This window comes from Anolis carolinensis, unplaced genomic scaffold, assembly GCF_035594765.1.
Source record: "Anolis carolinensis isolate JA03-04 unplaced genomic scaffold, rAnoCar3.1.pri scaffold_14, whole genome shotgun sequence".
Lineage (NCBI taxonomy): Eukaryota > Metazoa > Chordata > Lepidosauria > Squamata > Dactyloidae > Anolis > Anolis carolinensis.
In genome coordinates, this window is record NW_026943825.1 from 4,637,116 (window position 1) to 4,654,085 (window position 16,970).

General features: G+C 40.9%; 1 protein-coding gene across 3 annotated transcripts in view; it reads right to left on the minus strand.

Moving 5' to 3' along the window:
• The window catches only part of pcnx3 (pecanex 3), a 48,615-nt gene that overhangs the window by 15,768 nt on the left and 15,877 nt on the right, over positions 1-16,970 (minus strand). For 2 of the 3 annotated variants that reach the window (XM_062965366.1, XM_062965364.1), the window contains exons 11-26: positions 15,277-15,437; positions 15,029-15,182; positions 14,878-14,910; positions 13,154-13,325; positions 12,733-12,843; positions 10,875-10,966; positions 10,477-10,586; positions 9,633-9,738; positions 7,705-7,797; positions 7,428-7,578; positions 7,165-7,312; positions 5,021-5,198; positions 4,208-4,316; positions 2,696-2,825; positions 2,537-2,595; positions 71-286 (exon numbers count right to left, since the gene is read on the minus strand). In XM_062965366.1, the coding sequence (XP_062821436.1) occupies positions 71-286; positions 2,537-2,595; positions 2,696-2,825; positions 4,208-4,316; positions 5,021-5,198; positions 7,165-7,312; positions 7,428-7,578; positions 7,705-7,797; positions 9,633-9,738; positions 10,477-10,586; positions 10,875-10,966; positions 12,733-12,843; positions 13,154-13,325; positions 14,878-14,910; positions 15,029-15,182; positions 15,277-15,437 (2,023 nt within the window). The remainder of the gene's footprint in view (positions 1-70; positions 287-2,536; positions 2,596-2,695; positions 2,826-4,207; positions 4,317-5,020; positions 5,199-7,164; positions 7,313-7,427; positions 7,579-7,704; positions 7,798-9,632; positions 9,739-10,476; positions 10,587-10,874; positions 10,967-12,732; positions 12,844-13,153; positions 13,326-14,877; positions 14,911-15,028; positions 15,183-15,276; positions 15,438-16,970) is intronic. The other variant, XM_062965365.1, reaches the window with a different exon arrangement.

Sequence of the window (16,970 nt, forward strand, 5' to 3'; positions counted from 1 at the left end):
TCAGCTACACTCCTCTTGTCAATATCCAGCCTGTCCATTTCCTTCCTGAATTTCAGTGCCAGCTACTCACCCCGAAACTCAAGGCCCCGCAGCTGAAAAGTGACCAGGCCGTTGCCAATTTCGATGAGGTGCACCAGAGCATTCAAATAGTCCGAGGCCAGGATGAAGCAGTCCCCCGTGGTATAGTTGCCCCACCGCCCAAGCATGAGGTCTCCGCAGAGAGTGTGCTGCAGCGAGCGCGTCAGGTGTTCGTAGAAGATGGAGTTCAGGTTGTTGTCATCTGCACCTGCCCAGAGAGGCGGAATAGTGAAGCGAAGGAGCAAGCAAAAACCATCGGGAAAGAAAGGAAGAATAATCTCCCAATAAAGGATTCCCCCAGGCAGGAAGCAGCCAGGCTTTGAAGCTGCAAGACTATTCAATTTATAATATTGATAATAATATTATAATGTAATACAATATTATACTAATAATAATACAATATAAAAATATTAATTATATATTATATATTAAATGTAATATTACTAATAATATCACCATATAATGATATAGTACAATATAGTAATTTAATGCTTATATTGTGCTATGCTAATAATAAATTGTGTGTACATTTGATTTGTAAGCCGCCCTGAGACCCCTTCGGGGTGAGAAGAGCAGGACATAAATGTAGTAAGTAAATAAATATTAAATGCTAATCAAGGCGATCCATTGCAACATTTACACTTGCCTCAAACAGACAAGAGTTCTTTCTCCCACCCTGGACATTATTCTACAGAGATATAAACCCCACTTGCCTAGTCTCCAGCAAGCCTCACAACCTCTGAGGATGCCTGCCGTAAATGTGGGTGAAACATCAGGAAAGAATGCTACCGGACCATGGCCATACAGCCTGGAAGACTCACAGCAAGCCAGTGATTCCAGCCATGAAAGCCTTCAACAACACGTAGTCATATGTTTTTTCTTATTACTATGCATCCTAAAATTATATTACTAATAATATTACCATACTAGCTGTGCCCGGCCACGCGTTGCTGTGGCGTTGTCTGGTGGTGTTGGTGAGAAATGGTTGAGGTAGTGTTGGTATTGAATGTCTGTTGTATGGTTGTCTTTATGTTTAGTATGCATTTGGTTGTTTGTGTACTGTGAAAGTGGTGAGGATAGAGGGGGTCTATGTATCACTGTATCCTGCTTGTTGATTTTAATGATTGTTTTTATTGATGTTGATGTTTTTTACTGGGATAATTGTTTTATTGCTTTGTTACTGTTTTGTTTGTTTTATCGGGTCTGGCCCCATGTAAGCCGCCCCGAGTCCCTTCGGGGAGATGGGGCGGGGTATAAAAATAAAGTTATTATTATATTATTATTATGTCCCTGTGTAGTATTGTATAGTATTTATACGTTGTCCATATGTTGTGAATACTTGGATTGTGTCCTGCTGCATAGTAGAAAGGGTTGGGCTGGATGGCCCTTAGGGGTCTCCCCAAACTCTTGTGCCTGTCCCCTGGGCTGAGTAGGTTGCTAGGAGACCAAATGGGCAGAACTTGGCCTTGTAACTGGCAGCAATTGGATAAAAACAATTATTCCTCTCCCTCTAATTAGGACTTTATTTTTCTTTTCTTTTTGTTGTATCAACCTAGAGCCGTGGATGATGGGTTGTATTGTCAAATTTCGAGGTTGGGGGGCCTGTAGTTTTGTTGAAGACTTGGATGTTTCGGCAAGCCTTCGGAGATAGTCATTAATTAATCAGCCCCAGTGGGTTTTTAATAATTTTATCCTGTTTTTATTACGGTCTTACCATTTATGTGTTTTAAATGAAATTTTTATCTTGTATTGTTGTTTATATTGATATATCGTATTATTGTTTTATCTTTTTATATTATGATTGTATTGTGTTGCTTATATTTTGTTCTTATGTTGTTTGGGCCACTGCCCCATGTAAGCCGCCCCGAGTCCCCGTGGGGAGATGGTGGCGGGATATAAATAAAGTTTTATTATTTTATTATTATTATTGTTTTGTCCGCTGCCCTGATGCCATCACTCTTTTATATACAGTAGAGCCTCACTTATCCAACACTCGCTTATCCAACGTTCTGGATTATCCGACGCATTTTTGTAGTCAATGTTTTCAATATATCGTGATATTTTGGTGCTAAATTCATAAGTACAGTAATTACTACATAGCATTACTACATACTGAACTACTTTTTCTGCCAAATTTGTTGTCTAACATGATGTTTTGGTGCTTCATTTGTAAAATCATAACCTGATTTGATGTTTAATAAGCTATTCCTTAATGCCTCCTTATTATCCAACATATTTGCTTATCCAACATTCTGCTGGCCCGTTTATGTTGGATAAGTGAGACTCTACTGTATATAGATAATGATATAGTACAATATAGTAATTTAAGGCTTATATTGTGCTGTGCTAATAATATATTGTTATCTTTATTTGATTTGTAAGCCGCTCTGAGTCCCCTTCGGGGTGAGAAGAGCGGGATATAAATGTAGTAAATAAATAAATAAAGGTGGAAACACACCTGGGTTGCGGTCAAGCTGCGTGGCGAGCCGTGTGTTGGAATGGTCGACCCTCTTGGTGCTGAGGAAAAGGAAAGAAACAAATTGGGACCCATGGATGTAAAAAGACACAGCCGTGTCAATCCGACTCTTGAGGCCATGCATTTTGCTCCCTTACTCACTTGTAGTCGCGCTCCCAAAACTTGACGGGGCGAGCGTAGGACATGATGAACACGGCACTGCCCAGCAACGGGTTGAGCGGCGTGGAGAAGAGCGCCGAAAGCACCGCCTGGACAAACAGCATGGCCGAGTCTGGGGAGAGGGTGGTCAAGGAAACGGCGGCCATGCGGTTCGATTTTTTTTAAAAGGGAAGGAACAAAACTACAGAACAACACACACTCAGTTCCTCTTTCATTGCCTTGGAGGAAGGGAGAAGGAGCCAGCTGGAAAGTGTCCAGCGAGGAAGAAACCCTTTGCTCCCAGGATCTCCCATTTGCATTTAGGCCATTTCTGTGTCTCGCTTTGGAGGACAGCCAGACCAGAAGGAAACACTGACAGCTGGGTTACTGTATATACTCAAGTATAAGCCTAGTTTTTCAGCCCTTTTTTTAAGACTGAAAAAGCCCCCCTCGGCTTATACTCAGGTGAGGGTCCTGGTGGGCTTATATTCAGGTCGGCTTATACTCAAGTATATATGGTATATTATTTTTCTCTATTATTATTGGTATTATTACATTTATTATTTTTCTCTATAATTGTTTCTACTATTACATTTATTTTACTCTATTATTATTATTATTATTTTATTGTATGACACAGCAAACACGATAGATATGCTGGATTTCGTATCACAAAATCACAAGTCGAACACTTCCCAAGTGTCTAGGACTGTGTGATGTATTTTCGGATGATGCGTGCAGATTATTATTATTATTATTATTATTATTATTACATTTATTATTTCACTCTGATCTTATTATTATTATATTTATTATTTTACTCTATTTATTATGACATGTATTATTTTCCTGTATTAATTATTATTATTACATGTATTATTTTAGTCTATTATTATTAAAAGGATACATAACTACATTTACATTGAAGAAGGTGAGAGTAATGATTTAATCAGAGTTGGACAGTCTTATCTTAAATTAGAGCTTGATGTAAATATTCAAAAACATTTAACCTACTGATGTCTCAATTAATGTAATTTTATTGATATCTGTTTTTATTTCTGAAATTTATCCCCCTCGGCTTATACTGGAGTCAATACCAATAATAATAGAGAAAAATAATAAATATACCATATATACTTGAGTATAAGCCGACCTGAATATAAGCCCACCCAAGTATAAGCCGCGGGTTTTTTTTAGTCCTAAAAAAGGGCTGAAAAACTAGGCTTATACTCGAGTATATACAGTACATAGTCAAAATACATAGTCATTGCACATGATGTGTGTGCAGTAAACCAAGAGGTGTGGAAGCCACGGAACAGCCAAAAAAACCCCGCAAGTCCTGTAGTGATGAGTTCCACAGTTTATCTGAGCAGACCCATACATCTGTTGCTCATTTCAACCATCACTTTTGACACCAGTGTGTCCAAAGTTGGAGGAAAGGAGAAGTTTTCTTTATTTTCTCTCCATGCATCGCCTCATCTGTTATTTCAAGGAGGGAAGCGCACAAAAGGATACGAGGCACGGCGAATGGCTGGGCAAAGGCGTGGAAAGCCGAGCCCCACGTAATTTGCCAAGGAGCGATATAGGTGAGCACAAAGCGCAGTTTGTAGAGCAGGTCCCACAGCTGGAATAGACATAAAGGGATATAGGGAACAAGAAGAGAGACAGACGTTCAACACAGAAGGGGATTTTTAATCCAAACATAAATATTTTACAGTCTGTGGGCCCAGTCTGGGGCTGGGCTGTGGGGCAGGCTGGTGAGTAGCCAGCTGCAATAAATCACTCTGACCAAGAGGTCATGTATTCGAGGCCAGCCCGTGGTGGGGTGAGCACCCAACAATTCAAAATAAAAAATAGCCCCTGCTTGTTGCTGACCTAGCAACCCGAAAGATAGTTGCATCTATCAAGTAGGAAATTAAGGTACCACTTATAAAGTGGGGAGACTAATTTAACTAATTTACGACTCCATAAAAAAAATCATCCAGTCGCCATTGGAATGAAGAAGTGCCATCACAGTGGATGATGAAGCAGCTGGAATCAAACATCCCCTCAGGAGAAGGTTAAATTGCCTCTCCGTCCGTCTCTGTCTTTGTTCTATGTGTATATGGCATTGAATGTTTGCCTCATATGTATATACAATGTGATCCACCCTGAGTCCCCTTCGGGATGAGAAAGAAGGGTGGAATATAAATACTATAAATAAATAAATAAATAAAATAAGTAGCTTGGTGATTCACAAAGTGGTGACAAAATGCCTTCCTCGCAGGGCCTTTGGGTTTATCCTACGGTGAAAGGGGCGAAGGAAGGCAGTCCTAGGGCAGCACGTACCTTGCTGAAGAGGATCGACATGACGAAGTAGTCGGTGAGGAAGCCCTCGGAGTACTGCTTGTAGTCGAACTGGAAAAGGAGGACGGTGAAGCCCAAGGTGACGTATTGCTGGGGTGGGCAGCAGAAGGAGCAGCGCAGGAGCTTCATGCCGGCAATGGTGAGGAGCAGCGCACGGCAGCTGGAGAAAGGGAACACATCAGTAATGCACCTCCCCAAATCCAGACAACTGATCTTTACTTATTCTGAGCATTTATGTTTCACCTGTCAGTCAAAAAAAAAGGCTACAGCAATAGCAGCCAGTGTGGAAAGATGACTGGCACAACCTGGGGATTACAACCAGACACAATGAAGACACCTGCCCTTGCACTTGGCTACTCTGCTGCTGAGTACGCATGCCCAGTGTGGAATACATCTCACCACCATAAAAGTGGATGTGGCTCTTAATGAGACATGCCACATTATCGCAGCATATTTACGCCCTGCACCACTGGAAAAATTATACTGTTTGGCCGGCATTGCACCACCTGACATCCCTCGGGAAGTAGCAGCCTATAATGAAAGGACCGAGGCACTGACATCTCCGGCCCATCCTCTGTTCGGATGTCAACTAGCATGCCAATGCCTTAAATGTGGTGGTCATGTAAAAAAACAGCCGAATTTTGGAGACTAATACATACTGGTGGTGGTGCCGCAGTGTGTTAAAGCACTGAGCTGCTGAACTTGAAGACCGAAAGGTCCCAGGTTCAAATCCCGGGAGCGGAATGAGCTCCCGCTGTTAGCCCCAGCTCCTGCCAACCTAGCAGCTCGAAAACATGCCAATGTGAGTAGATCAATAGGTACCACTCCAGCGGGAAGGTAACGGCGCTCCATGCAGTCATGCCAGTGGCCACATGACCTTGGAGGTGTCTACAGACAACGCCGGCTCTTCGGCTAAGAAATGGAGAAGAACACCAACCCCCAGAGTCGGTCACGACTGGACTTAACGTCAGGGGAAAACCTTTACCATTACCTTTAATACATACTGAATGCAAAAAAAAAATACTAAAAAGAGACTTCCAAATGAAGCCTGAAATCTTTCTTTTGGGCATGTTTTATTTTTTTTCTTTTTCTTTTTTAAAATATTTTTATTGAAGTTTTACCTTATAAGATAGAGTAAATTAACATCAAAAGAATGAGAACATTTGATTGTAAAGAAAGTAAGAAAACTGAGATTAAAAAAGGATCAAAAAGGAAGAGAGAGAAAAACCAAAAACAAAGCTAAAGTGTCCATTTTTATATAAAAAATAAAATAAATAAATCTGAACAAATGGCGATATAAAAATGCAAAAGTACTTGGCAAAGAAACACACCAAAAAGCAAAAGCAAAAAGCATTAGCACTGGCATTAAACACTTCGAATAAGATCGCTAGGTTAGAAGCAGCTGACATTGGTAATGTTCTAACAAAGAACTGCCAAAAGCTGTTAAAGTTAAACTAAACAATCATTGTTGTTCCGGGCATGTTTGATTTTGATTTCTTCGGCAATATAAATATGGACAAGTTATTTACATTTTTTTTACAACGGCAGCCAGAATGGTGTTTGCCAAACTTTGGAAACAAGACTCAATCTCTACTAAAACACAATGGATAGATACAATTATGGAAATAAAAGACATGGACAAGCTGACATATATGTTGAAACAGAATAATGGAAAAGGAATTAAAATGATGGACTGGACAACGTTTGAGAATTATATAAAAGATATCGTCGCCAAAACGCTGCGTTGAGGACGCAAGCGGCAGAGTTTTGTGGGGAAGGAGTTTCCAAGCTCATTCATAGCTATGATAAGTGCCTAGATTTGAATGGCGACTATGTTGAGAAGTGGTATTTGGGTGTGGCTTTCAACTGCATATGGTAAATGTTTTCTCCTATACTTTGTTCATTTTTAATTCCAAAACGTAATCTACTTTCTGGATAGCCCTCGTAAATAAATAACTAATAAATAAAACCCAGAACCTCCACCAGTGGCTGATACCGGATGGCAGTCTGAACCCTGCCACATGCACAACGGAGGACCTTCTCGCAGCCACACCAGTATGTAAAGTTGAGGAAATTTCATTTACAGGAAACATTTGCATGAGACGACATTTTTTTGTGGTACATACTAGATGCAGAACTTGTCCTGCCTCGGGCTGCTGACCAAGTGGGCGTCGATGGTGAGGGCGTTGAGCACCACGGCCGGGTAGATGAAGTACTTCTCCACGCATTGCAGCCAGGCGTAGAGCTTCTCAAACCACATCAGCTGGGCAGCGCCTGAGAACATTGAACGAGGAAGGCAGAGCTGATATTTGAATACATGAACCTGCTGCAACTGGGAGCCTCGCTTCTCCCCAGAATGATGTCACGCAGCCCCCCACCACACACTTACTGCGCACTTCGAACTGGCTGTATTCGCGTGGTTTCAGCACCGGCTGGGAGAGGCAGAACCAGGGCAGCTGTTTACGGAGCTGCGGCAGCAGGTAGTGAGTGACAAAGCCCACCAGGCCCGCCAAGGCATAGAGCACATAACCTAGGACAGACTGAGAAGAACAAAATAAACACACAACCTTATGCATTTTGTACAATCTTAACTCAAAACACTCTTAATTTGGGGTGCTCTTAAGTCAAGGTTCCACTATGCTTCCCTCCTCTTTCCCCAGAGGTACCTCCAGAGCGATGAAGACCGTGCTGGCACTGATCGCAAAGGTCAAGACGGCAATGACCGCACACATCACCAGGTCCGAATGGAGGATCTCCCGCTGGATCACAGCAAAGATAAGATGTGGAGGAAGAAGGGAGCAGGTGAGACGCTGATCTGAACAAATTCCATGCTTCAGAAACAGACAGTGCCCCAAAGAAATATGCCACCAATCCAAACTAAAAAAAATAATAATACCCTATATACTCGAAGATAAGCCGAATACCGGGCAGCGGAGCTTGGAGGCCATGGCTTGCAATATATGATATATTTCCCTCCTCCCTTATCAGTGTGTTTGTTTTTCCAACTGTTTTGAAAAGTAAAATAAGCCCTTGCAAGTCAGGAAGAAGAACCCATTAATCTTATAAAAGCATTTGTCCCTGAAATATTTGTTAATTTCTGCTATAGATATGTAGGCACTTCCCACTGCAAGCCTTTGCAATCCCTATGTACTTAAATATTTGTATCACTCTATATATATGAATTTCCCCTCATATGATTGCAAGTCTTTGCAAATCCTATATACATATAGGTATCTAGAGATTTCCATATAACTGTATGTATCTATGTGGATACATTATTTTTATATATGAACTTTTGCCTCACCTGTTTGCAAATCTTTGCAAATCCTATGCAGATATAATTATCTATATATAGAGAGATGTCTAGCTAGATATATATGAATATAGATACATAGGGCTTGGAAATGCTACAGGGGAAATGCACGCACACACTCACACACACATATATAGATTTCTAGATAGATGCACGAGGGAAATGCACATATATAGAGAGGATCTGAAAACGTTTCAGGGAAAATGCATATGTGAAATTAGTATATATAATTGTAGATCTATATCTAGCTCTGCATTGTTTATATAGGCATTAAATGTTGCCTGTTACTATGTTGGAAGTCGGCCTGAGTCCTCATGGGGAGACAGGACAGGGTACAAATGAAGTTTTATTACTATTATTATTATTATTATTATTACTACTACTACTATTATGTTATTGCTAATACCATGTTGTTTTTGTTGACCCTATTTTTCCACTTACAGAACTAGTTTGCTGTTTTTTCTTTGAAATACGGTAAATATTCAAAAATATTTAACTTGCTGGTGCCTCAATTAATGTAATTTTATTAGTATCTATTTTTATTTTGAAATTTACCGTTAGCTGCTGCTGCATTTCCCACCCTCAGCTTATACTCGAGTCAATAAGTTTTCCCAGTTTTTTATGGTAAAATTAGGTATCTCGGCTTATATTCGGGTCGGCTTATACGGTAATTAAAAAAACCCAAACACTTCTGATCTCAGGAGTTTTGGGTAAGGGATACTTAACTTGTATCTTAATAGGTATATAGGAAAATAATTTTTCATTCAGAAGAATTACAGACAAAGTTACCAGACAAAGTATATAAATATATATTTTTAAAAATATACACTTTGCATTTATTTTACACAATTCTTCAGTTCCATATGTGCTGACAATCTCTGATAAAAAATACTGTGTATACTCGAGTATAAGCCAACCCGAATATAAGCTGAGGCACCTAATTTTACCACAAAAAACTGGGAAAACATTGACTCCAGTATAAGCCAAGATGCCAATAAAATTACATTAACTGAGGCATCAGTAGTTTAAATATTTTTGAATCTTTACATCAAACTGTAATTTAAGATATGACTGTTCAACTCTGATTAAATCATTATTTTCATCTTCTTCAATGTAAATGTGCTTATGTATCCTTTTAATAATCATAGAGTGAAATAATAAATGTAATAATAACAATAAATGCAGTAAAATAATTAATGTAATAATAAATAGAGTAAAATAATAAATGTATTAATATTAAAAAAAATTCCCACTGCTACTCCACTCCACCGATGCACTTACCAGTGAACTACGCAGTTTTTCCGGCAGTGGGTCCTTAATCCCAACCGAGGGGCTCTCGACACTGTGGTCCTCCAAATCAGGGAAGAGCTTGGTTCGGATTAGAGACCTAAACGGCAGAAAGGGAATGCAGCCGGGTGAAACCCCCAAACAACTTGCTCCTGTGTTCACAAACCAGTGATCCCAGCCATGAAAGCCTTTGACAACAACAACAACAACAACAACATAATAATAATAATAATAATTTTATTTTTACCCCACCTCCATTTCCCCGAAGGGACTCGGGGAGGCTAACATGGGGCCAAGCCCAGGTAATCACACCAAAACAGGATAAAATATGTCAATCATACAAAACAGACAAAATAAAACACTATTATCCACAATGACATAATAAAATAGCAAAATAACAAAGATTTTTTTTTCGTGTCACGAGCGACTTGAGAAACTGCAAGTTGCTTGTGGTGTGAGAGAATTGGCCGTCTGCAAGGACATTGCTCAGGGGACATTGCCCGGATGTTTTGATGTTTGGGAGGGTTGTTATATGTATTCCGGGCTGTGGGAGGCTTCTCTCATGTCCCTGCATGGAACTGGAGCTGAGAGAGGGAGCTCATCCGCATTCTCCCTGGGTTGGATTCAAACCTGGCAGCCTTCAGGTCAGCAACCCAACCTTCAAGTCACAAGGCTTTAACCCACTACACCACCAGGGGCTCCAATAACAAGGATGACATAGTAGAATATAATTTAGAAATATAACAAAGGGTTAAACATTATTATTATTATTATTATTATTATTATTATTATTATTATTATTATTATTATTATTCCCCATCCACGGCAGGATACAGACCAGAGGACAGTCGGGTCACTGCTCTGGCGGCTCAGGTGGTAGGAAAGCGCCACGAGAAGACCACAGAAAACAGAGAAGAGGACGGGCACGTGCTGGTCACCCCACGGAGTCTAAAGGCAGGAAGAGAGCAAAAGTGGTTAGGAAATCTTAGATCCCACAAAACCCAGCCTCTTGTTGCCCCATCTAACACTCATGCTGAACAACCGACCACCCAAACTGAGTGCCAGTGATGAACCTGGACTGGTGATGAACACATTCCTAAATTCTGAAAGAAGTAAACCTGCAACAAGCCAGGCATTTCGTATTATAAGGGCTTGTTTGGAAGCCAGAGCCAGTATCTCTCAACGGTGACTTTTCCCACAATGGCTCTCAACATATACTCAGGTAAAAAAGGGTACCTTGATCGCTCCAAGGCAGAAGCCGTACAGAAAGGATGCCACTAGGATGCTGCGCAAGAGAGCAAAGAAGGCAGTGAGGGGGCTGGTGGCAGCTGAGGAAAGAAAAACAGGCAAAGCCCGTAAGTATCGGAGGCATTTGCAGGTGAAAAAAAAAACCCGTATTGAGTCTAATACGCCATTGAATCTAATGCACACCTCAATTGTCAAAACGCTGAAACAAAACAAGTATTTATTTATTCTTTATTTATTTGCGACATTTATATCCTGCCCTTCTCGCCCCGAAGGGGACTCAGGGCAGCTTAAAAGTTATATGTACATACATTAGATTATACGAGGGTTATCCAGAAAGTAGATTACGTTTTGGAATTAAAAATGAACAAAGTATAGGAGAAAACATTTACCATCTGCAGTTGAAAGCCACACCCAAATACCACTTCTCAACACAGTCGCCATTCAAATCTAGGCACTTAGCATAGCGATGAATGAGCTTGGCAACTCCTTCCCCACAAAACTCTGCCGCTTGCGTCCTCAACCAGCCGGTCACCCCTCCCCACAGTTTTGCGGGGAAGGAGTTGCAAAGCTCATTCATTGCTATGATAAGTGCCTAGATTTGAATGGTGACTATGTTGAGAAGTGGTATTTGGGTGTGGCTTTCAACTGCATATGGTAAATGTTTTCTCCTATACTTTGTTCATTTTTAATTCCAAAACGTAATCTACTTTCTGGATAGCCCTCGTGTTATTAGTATAGCATAATACAGTAGAGTCTCACTTATCCAAGCTAAACGGGCCGGCAGAAGCTTGGATAAGCGAATATCTTGGATAATGAAGAGGGATTAAGGAAAAGCCTATTAAACATCAAATTAGGTTATGATTTTACAAATTAGGCACCAAAACATCATGTTATACAACAAATTTGACAGAAAAAGTAGTTCAATACACAGTAATGTTATGTTGTAATTACTCTATTTACAAATTTAGCACCAAAATATCATGATATATTGAAAACATTGACTACAAAAATGGCTTGGATAATACAGAAGCTTGGATAAGCGAGGCTTGGATGAGACTCTACTGTATATCATATATTCTAATCAATGGCCTCCAGGCTCCGCTACCCAGCTTGACGACATTATAAGCCGAGGGAGGCTTTTTCAGCTCAAAAAAAGCGCTGAAAAACTTGGCTTATCTTCGAGTATATACAGTACATAGCACTCAGTTATGACTATTAAATTACAGACGACATCCCTCAAATAGAAGCTCTAGGTGCAGCTCCTGAAAAGCAGCTTATAATGATAATAATATAATAACTTTATTTTTGTATCCCGTCTCCATCTCCCCAAAGGGACTTAGGGCGGCTCACATGCGGACAAGCCCAACCAAGGCAGTTAAAACAAAGCATAAAATTCATAATAACAGATGGACAACACACAAATAACATAGTACAAGCTACCCCTTTGGCTTGGGCTCAGCACTAAGATGACCATATGATGTGAATCTAATATGCATCCTAATTTTGGCAAGATAATTTGGTCTAAAAGGTGAGGCCCGGGCTGTGGCGCAGGCTGGAGAGCAAGCCAGCTGCAAGCAGCTGCAATGAATCATTCTGACCAGGAGGTCATGAGTTCGAGGCCCGCTCGGAGCCTGTCTTTGTCTTGTCTTTGTTCTATGTTAAAAGGCATTGAATGTTTGCCTATATGTGTAATGTGATCTGCCCTGAGTCCCCTTCGGGGTGAGAAGGGCGGAATATAAATGCTGTAAATAAATAAATAAATAAATTTGAGTAAATACAGTAATCTTGAGGGCAAGAGAGATGCCAGTTTGATGCAGCATGGTTTGCGTTCCCTTTTTCTCTGTACCTGTTCCACCGAAGATGTTCATGTCCACCTGCTCCAGAAGGTACATGAAGCAAGTGTTGACCTGGGGGAGAAGTCCAAAGAGGAAGATGGCTGGGAAGCAGAGGGTGAAGACTGAGCAAGACAAAAACAAGAAGGAAAGAAAAGGAGGAAATTAATGTGTTGTCGAAGGCTTTCATGGCCGGAATCACAGGGTTGTTGTGTGTTTTCTGGGCTGTAAGGCCATGTTCCAAAAGCATTCTCTCCTGACGTTTTGCCCACAACCTCTGAGGATGCCTGCTATAGATGTGGGCGAAACGTCAGGAGAGAATACTTCTGGAACATGGCCAGACAGCCTGGAAAACACACAACAACCCTGGAGGAAATTAAGTCAGGGAGGAATTAACTACCCAGATGTTCTGCTTGTTACCAAGAGCATCCTCACCAATCACGACGTCTCGGGCGCAGTAGAAGAAGTCGGCGGAGAAGAGGGTGAGGTCGTAGAAGGCCACGGGCGGGAAGGGCACGGTGCGGGCACAGAGGTCCAGCAGCCAGATGAGCAAGCAAGCCACGCAGAAGTAAACGGGGCGGCTGTAGGCGATGATCCAATTGTGGCCCTGCCGAAAGGAAGGGGATGTCACACCTCAGAATAGTTCACCTTGCTATAGACACCAATCACACACTGGACATTGTCTTTTTATTGAGCAAAGGCAGATATAAATCAAAGCAGGCAGTAAAAAAGTCAATAGAAATCCAATAGTTCGTAAGCCATAATAATCCACAAGTCCATTAGCCAAAACAGTAAACGATAGATCCCAAAGAACAAAGGCACAAGGTTTCAAAGATCCAGGAACAGAAATCTTCTCTAGGCATGAAGCAGAAACATCCACACAGATGAAGCGAGAATTTGCTTTGACAAAAATCTATTCCCCAACACACACTTTTAAAAGCACCCTAGAAAAGCATTTCTCTTTCCTGTGGAGGCCTCTCGCTTACTCGCCAATCTCACACTCCTACGAGGGTGAACTCCTTTCCATAACAGCCGGTCTGCCCTAGATAATTCAAGGTCTTCATTATCTAGCACCTGAACCAGGGCTTGAGACATCTCCTGAGTCACAACAGGGGAGGCAAGCGGTGTGTGTGTCTGCTTCGTGACACACTGTGGTACGCTACCTTCCCACAAATAGGGGCCTGAAGCTCAGAAATGCCCACCAGGCTTTGCATTAATCACACAATACATAATAATAATCTATACCAATAATAAAAGTGAAAATATGCATGTATGTGTCTGGCTCTTACACAGACAGGCTCCCACTTTCATAAATAGCTATAGCTCCCACTACTCAGCAGACTCCAATGATATTGCGGGTTATAGCGAGCGCTGTAAACATGCCCAATGCCCTCCACAAATACCATACTGACCTCCACTAAAGTAAAGGTTTTCATTCAGGGACAATTTCATTCCAGATTTTCTGTTTTTCCTCCACCACAGACATCTCAGTGTTTCTTTCTCTCTCCATTGGAGTAGAATTTGCATGACCCAACCCACTGCCTCTCCCATAACCCTTTCCTATTCTTTTCTATGGCACACAGCAAACAGAGAAATTGATCAGCAACTGATCAATTTGGGCTGGCCTTTGGAGAGACAGCTATTGGATGACCAGCCTCATTATAATTCTATTCTGAATGTTATTAGGTTCCTTTCACTGGGGTATTTTAATCTAATGATTTTATCTTATATTGCTGCTATAGTCCTCCCCCCACCTTTGAAGTTGACTGAATTGCATTGGTGGTTGTTTGATATTATTACTGTTGTATTAACCTTTGTTTTAACTTCTGTTTTATCATCTTCTTGTGTTTTAAACTGTGTATATTGTTAATGTATTTGCGTTGTTACTTTTGTAACACTGTGAGCCGCCCCGAGTCCCCATGGAGAGATGGTGGAGGGGTATAAATAAAGTTTTATTATTTATTATTATTAACTGAACAATACTGGAGAGGTTTGGGGAGAATTCGCCACAATTTATAGGACTTGTAGGGACTGGGATGTATAGTTCACCTGCCATACAATAGCACTCTGAACCCCCTGAAGTCCACACACTAAAAATGCAACTTGCCTACCCATATTAATCTCATTCCTGGCCAGTTTCTTGACAATTGGGTACTCACATGCATGGGGGAAGCTGCATCTGGCTGGACACTCTGCGGGAAAAACAAGCAGGATTAAGTATTAGTAGCAGCAATGCAATAGGGGACAAATTCTAACCCTTAAATTAAAAGGAAAAAAATAGGATAATAATACAGGAAAAAATGGTCTCACCTTCAGCAAGGAATACTGGCAACTGGCAATGACCAGGCAGAACTGGAATACCCAAATGTCCCGGAAGAAGCCCTGCAGGAGGAGGAGGTAGCCAAGGAAGGCCACCAGGCTCACCAGCAGCACCACAAAGATGTTCTCGATCACCCGGCGGTTCCTGGGAGGGGTGGAAAGAGACCTGTTTACAACTGAGGTGGCTTTTGAAGAGTAGGCACAAGAGAGCCAGGACATTATCCAAGCAAAGCTCTCACCGGTCCAGCAGAGCCAAAAGAGCCAGCCGGTCGTAGCGCACCCGCATCCAGCGCCCGGGCAGCACCCAGAACTTGTAGTACTGGCGTGGGTGGCACTTGTCCTCGATCATGAGCGTGTTCTCCTGCGACTCGTGCAGCGACTCCTGATCCAGGAGATCGAACTAAGAACAGACCAAAACTAGTTAAGATACCTTGTTTATTTTCTTCTCTCCTTCTGAGGCCACGGCATTGACATGGGATGGAGAGAAGGCTTCTCATTGGCTTCTAAACCAATGCAAGATGGTTTATTTTATTTTCTCCTTCTGAGGCCATGGCATTGAGTTGGGATGGTCTTTCACTGGCTTCTAGGTCTATGCATGATGGCTTCCTCTTTTCTCCTTCAGGATGGATCTACACTACCATATAAAATCCGGATTATTTATTTATTTACTTTTACACATTTATATCCTGCTCTTCTCACCCCGAAGGGGACTCAGAGCGGCTTACACATCAAATGAACATACAATATATTATTAGCATAGCACAATGTAAGCATTCAATTACTATATTGTACTATATCATATGGTAATATTATCAGTAATATTACATTTAATATCTATATATATAAAAGAGTGATAGCATCACGGCGATTCACAAAACAACAAAACTACAGGCCCCCCAACCTCAAAATTTGACAACACAACCCATCATCCACGCCTCAAGGTTGATACAACAAAAAGAAAAGAAAAATAAAGTCCTAATTAGAGGGAGAGCAATAATTTTTTTTATCCAATTGCTGCCAGTTAATCTCTGCCCACTTGGTTGCCTAGCAACCAAGGGACAGCCAGGTTTCAGTTAGGGGACAGGCAGATTTAGGCCTCACTTAGACTTCTTCCACAGATTATCTAATTTGCACTGGATTATATGGCAGTGTAGACTCAAGGCCCTTCCACACAGCTATATTACCCATTTATAATCTTATATTATCTGCTTTGAACTGGATTATCTTGACTCCGCACTACCATATAATCCACTTCAGTGTGCATTTTATACAGCTGTGAAGAAGGGGCCTCAGATAATCCAGTTCTGAGCAGATAATATAAGATTAGAAATATACAGTAGAGTCTCACTTATCCAACGTAAACAGGCCGGCAGGATAAGTGAATATGTTGGATAATAAGAAGGGATTCAGGAAAAGCCAATTAAACATCAAATTAGGTAATCGTTATACAAATTAAGCTCCAAAACATCATATTATACAACAAATTTGACAGAAAAAGTAGTTCCATGCGCAGTAATGCTATGTAGTATTTACAGTAGAGCCTCACTTATCCAACACTCGCTTATCCAACGTTCTGGATTTTCCAACGCATTTTTGTAGTCAATGCTTTCAATATATCGTGATATTTTGGTGCTAAATTCATAAATACAGTAATTACTATATAGCATTACTGTGTACTGAACTACTTTTTCTGACAAATTTGTTGTCTAACATGATGTTTTGGTGCTTAATTTGTAAAATCATAACTTAATTTGATGTTTAATAGGGTTATCCTTAATTCCTCATTATCCAACATATTCGCTTATCCAACGTTCTGCCGGCCCATTTATGTTGGATAAGTGAGACTCTACTGTACTGTATTTACAAATTTACCACTAAAATATCACAATGAATTTAAAACACTGACTACAAAAACATTGATTATGAAAAGACA